Source organism: Eurypyga helias, unplaced genomic scaffold, assembly GCF_000690775.1.
Source record: "Eurypyga helias isolate BGI_N326 unplaced genomic scaffold, ASM69077v1 scaffold15263, whole genome shotgun sequence".
Lineage (NCBI taxonomy): Eukaryota > Metazoa > Chordata > Aves > Eurypygiformes > Eurypygidae > Eurypyga > Eurypyga helias.
This window is the reverse complement of record NW_010243222.1, coordinates 48,905-55,924: the sequence shown is the minus strand read 5'-3', so window position 1 is coordinate 55,924 and position 7,020 is coordinate 48,905. Positions and strand designations below refer to the sequence as shown.

The 7,020-nt window shown below is 47.2% G+C and overlaps 1 protein-coding gene across 1 annotated transcript; it reads right to left on the bottom strand.

Annotated features, from left to right (window-relative positions):
* Window positions 1-1,844: 1,844 nt before the first annotated feature.
* On the bottom strand, window positions 1,845-4,628 carry LOC104507899 (probable G-protein coupled receptor 83). The gene is made up of 2 exons (XM_010149333.1): window positions 4,251-4,628; window positions 1,845-2,012 (listed from the first exon to the last, which is right to left on the bottom strand). The coding sequence occupies exons 1-2, from the start codon at window positions 4,626-4,628 to the stop codon at window positions 1,845-1,847; spliced, it is 546 nt and encodes a 181-aa protein (XP_010147635.1).
* Between the last annotated feature and the right edge of the window lie 2,392 nt (window positions 4,629-7,020).

The window sequence follows — 7,020 nt, the reverse complement described above, 5'->3', positions numbered from 1 at the left end:
GTCTCAGATACAGATGGTAGCTACGGTGCTCACATTTGGCATCTGGTGGACTTGCAAGGCAGAGTGACAAGATGATTGAAAATCACGGTTGAACGTAATCTTTGGCCAACATAACACCAACAGACTTGAAGGCTGGTGTCATCTATATTCTCAGCTTACGCTGTGCAGTACTGGCTACAGCACGGTGTAGTCCAGGTGTGTTTGCTGCTAAGGAGGGTGACTTTATCTGACAACGTCTAGGTCAATCTTTCAGCCTCACATTACGGTCTGAAGCACTGCAGAAGCTCTGCACCCCCCCAGAGTTAAAAGGCAGAAAGAAAAGACTCATTTTACAACACTTCACAGGGCATAAGGGCTGGAAAACGCAAGGAGTTGTGCAAGTATGAAGTGTTGCTGCTGGCCCAGTGCCCTGAGCAGAGGAACATGCTCAGTGTCACCCACCAGCTTGACTTCAGGGACCGTGATGGTTAGATATCTGTTGAGCTATGTCCATTATGGATTATTAGATTAGGCAATGAAACAATAATTAAAAATAGACCTAGCATGTCATCCAAATGATCCTTTGGCTAATGAAGCCTTTGGTATTTTATGAATGTCTTTTCTAGTCTTAGTATAAATATCTACTTAATCGAGCTTCTCCAACTCCCCTGGAGCATCTGTCTGCTCTGGCACCTCTCAGGACTAGCAATATTTTTAGAAGCAAGTGTTAATTTCTTTTTGCTGAGCGACATCTCCTTGCTTCTACTTTTATCTCCTTGGGCCATACTAGCTAGTTCCAGTTCTGAGGAATCTAGTCCACTAAATTTAAAGTCAGGTACTCTGTTTACCCTCAATGAAACAAACACTTCTCGATACCTAGCCATGCCTTGCAATCAACCCAGAATCTGCTGATTAAAATGAAGCATTATCAAAATGCTTTGTTTTCAGGAGCTGCAATATTGCACATGGAACAGGCAGACTACCAAACTTTTTGTGATAAAAAGGACGAAAATGGATGATCTATACTCTGGCAGTCTCTGTAATTTTCTGACACCAGATGGAGCACATCCCAGATGATCAGAGTGGAATCTGTTGTTTTGAACTTCATCTAGCCATGTCATTTATCATGCGAAAATGCTTTCCAGTAACAACCCTTTCTGTCACTACAGCACCGCAAGAAAAATACACGTTCTGTCTGAGGGTGCACCTTGCAGGATCTGCTCTCCCAGTACACAGCATTTATCAGCTTAAGCAAAAATTACAACCTGCATTATACTTCAAGGAATCCCTTTGGTCTGTACTCATTGCTTGACCTGTAAGGTTTTCCTAGCTGGTATTAGCCAAAAAAGTATCAGGGCTGGGGAAGAAGAGGAGAATTTCTCAACTTGAACTACATGTGCTAACACAGTTCTCATTACTGATCTGGAGTTTTAGGCATCCCAAAATAATGGGGCAAGCTTAAAAACTGTAAGACTCTTCATTAAGACCTGCTGAGATAATACCTGGCTTGCTGGTATTGAACTTCAGAATGTATTCCCACCAGGCTTTCAGGGTTGTACTCCTCAGAGTGGCTGAGGTGGGCAGGGGCCCCTGGAGATTATGTAGTTCAGCTCCCTGTGCAAAGCAGGACCAGGCTGCCCAGGACTGGCTCTGGTTGGGTGTTGAATATCTCCAAGGACAGAAACTCCACAACTGCTCTGGGCAGCCAGTTCCAGTGTTTGATCACCCTCATGGTCAAAAAGACGTGAGGTTTTTTGTCCACTGCCAAGAAAGCTAGAGTTCTCCCTTCCAGTCCTTGATTCCCAAGACAATACAGGTTTCCAGGGACTGGGATTTGAAGGGGAAAAAAATGTGTATTTGAGGCCTTATTTTTCTAGCAAGCGTAGGGATTGATGTATATCGCATACCTGATGGCGATCCAGGGCGATGGCAGCAAGAGTCAGCACAGACACGTGAACAGAGCAGTACTGAACAAACCGGCTTATATGACACATCAGCTTTCCAAAAACCCACGTACTGCTTACAAATCGCACCTGCAGAACAGACAAAATTGGATCAAAACAGTGTGCATTATCTGAAGGGTAGTAAATAGGGCTTCCCGGGTAAGGAAGAAATGCTTTAATACAGTTTTCTTATGCTTTGTAGATGCATTAAACCAGTTTTTCTGGGGAAACAGTGACTATACAAGAGGCTCTGAAACAGAAGTGAAATTTATTATACTGTGCTGTTGTGGTTCAACCTCAGCTACAGTGCTGCTCACTCACTCCCCTCCCCCGTGCCCTGGTGGGATGGGGGGAGAATCAGAAGATTAAAAGTGAAAAAAATCATGGTTTGAGGTAAGAACAGTTTAATAATGGAAATAAAACAAAATATCACTACTACTACTAACAATAAAAGAATATACAACACAAGTGATGCAATTGCTCACCACCCGCTGACCGATGCCCAGTCAGTCCCCGAGCAGTGACCCCTGGCCAGCTTTCCCCTAGGTTATATACTGAGCACAATGCCATATGGTATGGAATAGCCCTTTGGCCAGTTTGGGTCAGCTGCCCCAGCTGTGCCCTCTCCCAGGTTCTTGCGCATATCTAGCCTTCTATCGGCAGAGCATGAGAAGCTGAAAAGTCCTTGACTTAGTGTAAGATCAACTACTTAGCAACAACTAAAACATCAGCACGTTACCAACATTATTCTCACACTAAATCCAAAGCACAGCATTATACCGGCTACTGGGAAGAAAATGAGCTCTACCCCAGCGCAAACCCGGACATGTGCAAACAAACCTACTTTAGTGTTCTGTGTATGTGTGTTTGCGTGTGCCTGTGTACGTGTAACATGGCCCTTCTGAAAAACGTGGAGAAATCTTAGCTCAACTCTTTGATGGGGCTCTGCAGAGAAAAACAGTAGCTTGTCTCCTTAAAAACAGTCGCATGTTTGACACTGTGGATGCTGGAAGTTGCGTGGGTTCAAAACTTAGTGAGATAATTTCATGGAAGAAAATATTCTTGAGAGCATTGCAGCAAAGAGGTAACACCCCTGAGTGAGGGACTGCCTGTCCGTGGAGCATCCCTGCGTACCTGCCCTGCATCTGTGCTCCTCCTGGGCTCTGCAACTACCAGCCACGCTCAGAAACATGGCACGGGGCTGGGTGGCAGGGTCTTGCTGGCCTGTGGATCTCCAACCTGACTCTCTTCGTATCCAATTGTGTGAGATACACAACAGCAGTTTCAGAGGTGTCAGTTAAGCTACGCAAACAGGAAAATTTTACACTCCAGCTGAAAAAGCAGCTCACGCTTCACAAGCTGGGCTGCCTTCCTCATTGATCTGAGCTCTGCGTACGGGAGCCGACTCCACCTGGGCATGAAATCCAGCTGCTCCTGGGAGGGAAGGGAGGAAGGGGAGGCAGGGAGCGTGTAAAGCTTCCCTGAGATTGCAGTGGCAAGGGCAGCACGGCATTTCTTACAAGTTCCCAGAGAGGTATTGCTCATTGTGGCTTTTCTGCAGAGATTATTCCAAATAATCTTTGTGGCTTTGAGCAACCTGGTCTAGTGGAAGGTGTCCCTGCCCATGGCAGGGGGGTTGGAACAAGATGATCTTTAAGGTCCCTTCCAACCCAAACCATTCTGTGATTCTATGAAATAACAGTTGTTGTCTCACTCCCTTGTTATTCCTGACTGTGCAATATTTATTTCAAATTAATGTAATGCATTCAGATTAAGCTAATTTGAGATCAAGCTTATTTACTACAAAACATCTGTCCACGCAGAATTAGTCAAGACTAGCTAATCTGTTTTCAGTTAATCTAATTGATTTCCCTATAGAGACAAATCCAGTAGTAATGACTCTGTCAAGGGAACTGCAACAATGTGCTGTTTCTTTGAAGTTGATGTAAAGCTGTTTCCTAAGAGGGATTACAGTTCCTGAGGTTCTTGTGCCTAAGGTGTGCATGCTGTGCAAACACACAAGAGGGCACTGTCCTTTCCCTGAACAGATTAAAGGATGTAAAGCCCATCAGAGCAAGGCAGAGAAATCCCACCAAAGAAACAGGGTCAATTTAAGAAAAGGTAAATTCAAACTGATAATTTGGGAGCTGCTTTTGGAAGGCAGAACGCTGGACAGTGCATGACTGCAGCTTACCCGGGAGGCAAACGGAGTGCAGAGGGAGCCAAAAAGAAACTCTGTGCCTGTTACCGACCCATTCCACACCCACGTACACAGCTCTGACAGGCACACACAGACACCAGCAGAACACAGACAAGGCGGATGCTCACCAGCGTGAAGGGGGTGTTCAGAATGGTGATCATCACGTCGGCAACGGCCAGGTTGACAATGAAGAGGCTGGTGGCTGAGTGCATCCTCTTGTTCTTGATCACCACGTGGCACACCAGGATGTTGCCGAAGAGCGAGATGCAGATGATCACGGAGTAGGCTACTATCAGCAGCACCTTCACCGTCCGGCTCTGGGACTCGCCCTCATACTTGGTGCCGCTGTCAAAGTCTCCCAGGTCCTCCAGGTCCAAATCACTGTGGAAGAAGGATTGGTTAGGGAAGCCGTACAATGCAGAGAAGAAGTTGGTCGTGTTGTGATTCTCTGCTCTCCAGAAGGGCTTGGAGATGTACTGCAAGGGGAACCACGTGTGCCTCCTCATGGCTCGAGAAGCAAAGCTCCAGCACTGCCTGTGTCCCCAGACAGGCTGTAGTTCCTCTCTGCCCTTCTCCCTGGCAGCTCAGGTGCTAAAGTCAGTGGTTGCAGGAAGGAGCACACACTTGCATTTTAAAAATCTGCCCCTCAGTCACAAACTACATGGAAGAGTTGATAAATGAGTCCTTCTTCCAGCGCTGATTACACGTGAGCTTTGCCCTGGGGAGTCTCCAGCTGCCGTGCTTTTTCAGTCCCATATGTCCTATATACAGAAGCTGATTCAGATGCTGAAATATCAGAGAACCCCCAACACTTTCTCTCTGCACCTAGGAAGAAATCCTAGTGAATATTTCTTTCTGGGCACCGTTCTGCTTCTCTCCCACAACTTCTCCTTGGGAATCTGCTTTACTGGTTTTCCACATAGCCCTTCATCCGTCAGGTCTCTGTTTCCCAAGAGTTTTCAGAGCTTGTCAGAATCAAAAAAGCAAGGGCTGCCTTCCCTTTTTCTTTCCATCCTCAAAGTATCTCTGAGCTCTATGCTGAAGCAGCTTTGCTCAGAGGCTGAGTGGTCTCTGCTCTCCATGTGATATATACAGCCTGCCAGATGACACACTGCATATGAAATAGCCAATAGTGTATCTCTCTCTAGTTTATCCTGAGGTGTATTGCAACCCCACACAGACGATGGGAGAGTCTGACATGCAGATCTAGCAATGCAGCAAACTACAGAGGGAGCAGAAGCACCCTGATCTTCCCTGTCTCCTCTCTCCTCCTGCTCCTTTCCGGGTACCCCAGCACAACAGCTACGTGGGGTGAAGCATCTTTCCTAATTTGCAGCATCTTTCTCTCCCTTCCAGATCTTGTGCAGACAGAGCATCTGATTTCTGACTCCCAGCTTTGCGGCTGGCACTGGCCCCTTCTTGCTTCCTCGTGGCATGGAGAACAGTGTAAAAAGTGAAATGCAACCTGAAAAGGAGAACAGAAGTTTCAGGGTGCTGCTGGGTGTCAGGGAGACTCCTGCCACGGCTCAGCCCTCTGTGCACTGAACCATGAGGTGGGGGAGAGCAGGACCAGAGCAGCAACACTGATGGAAATCCCTCCTCTTCTCCTTCCCGTCCTTTGCAGACACAGTCATTTGCAGAGCAGCCTCAGTCTCTAAGCTCAGAAACTCACAGGCAAAAGAATCCCTGAGCTGCCTTCCTGCAGTGCTGGCGGGCAGAAGGGCTGAGTGGGGAGCAGGCAGGGTTGCATATGGACTGGAGACAAAAGCCAGCTTCTCACTTTTGACAGACTCAGCATCCCAGCATTTGTTTGGCAACACAGAATGTCAGAATGTCTTTTGCCATAGGTGTTTTTGTCATGTATGTCTTCAGAGATGCCACCGGGCCACTCCAGACTTCCTCAGCATCCCCTTTTCCTCCTGGGCTGCAGCCAGCCCATACCTGCATCCTTCCCAGGCTGAGCCAGGTGCCCAGTTGGGCCAGGGCACCAACCGGAGAGTGGGTAGTTTCATCTGTTTCTTCATAGTTTCTGCTGCATCAGGACACTAATCAACTCAGTCAGGATTTTATCTGGAGGATGGCAAATCAGGAATACAGCATTTACAACTGTAAAGGTGTGGGGCTACAGCACACATGAGATCAGAAGCAAGGCTTTTGCTACCAAAGGAGAAATGGCAATCATTTCCCTGCAAACGTCTTCTGGAGACGTGGGATGTCAGGAATTACTGCTGATGTGTTGGTGGTGAACGTCACCATGTGTATATATGTACAGATATACACACATGCCCTGCCTGATGCATGGTGGCTGCACACGCTGCAGCCCTGGCATGGCTGGGAGCCCGTGCTGGATGGCTCTGGGGTGAGCGACGACCCACGAGCATCTCCACGGCGGCATTGCGGAGGCTGTGGGAACACACAGGGCTCCATCCTGGGGCTCCTGCGCTGTGAGGTTATGATGTGCTCTTTTGCCAGTGTCCCCTCTCATTTCTTTGAACTGCATGAGGAGGACAACTTGGCAGCACGGCATTCAGATGCACATGCATAAACCCGATGGCTGTGAAACGCTCTGTGTGCCAAAGGCACACAACGTATAATGCCTCACTGTACAGTATTCTTTGCAGAACCCATTTATTCTGCCAAAGGATCACACACTTAAGCAATCACATGATGTTTTGATGCAGCTATTATCCACTTACAAACATTCTGAGCTGCTTCTAGCAGACTTCGGCGTTCATCATGGATCAGAACTTAACGTTTGTGCTGGCTCCCCTAGGTCAGACAGAGAAAGCAAGGGAGAAATGTACTTTTCTGAACACATCCATTTGACACTACTTAAATCAAAAAAGCTTGGAACTTCTCATTTTCATGAGATTACCATTTTCAATTTTTCTGCTTTCT

Bases quoted from the DNA above. Each gene is read 5' to 3' on its own strand.
- LOC104507899 (XM_010149333.1), bottom strand. From the start codon at position 4,628: ATGAGGAGGCACACGTGGTTCCCCTTGCAGTACATCTCCAAGCCCTTC. The intron at 2,013-4,250 runs GTGAGCATCCGC...TCTGTTCTGCAG, and splicing joins TGAACACCCCCTTCACGCTG to GTGCGATTTGTAAGCAGTAC.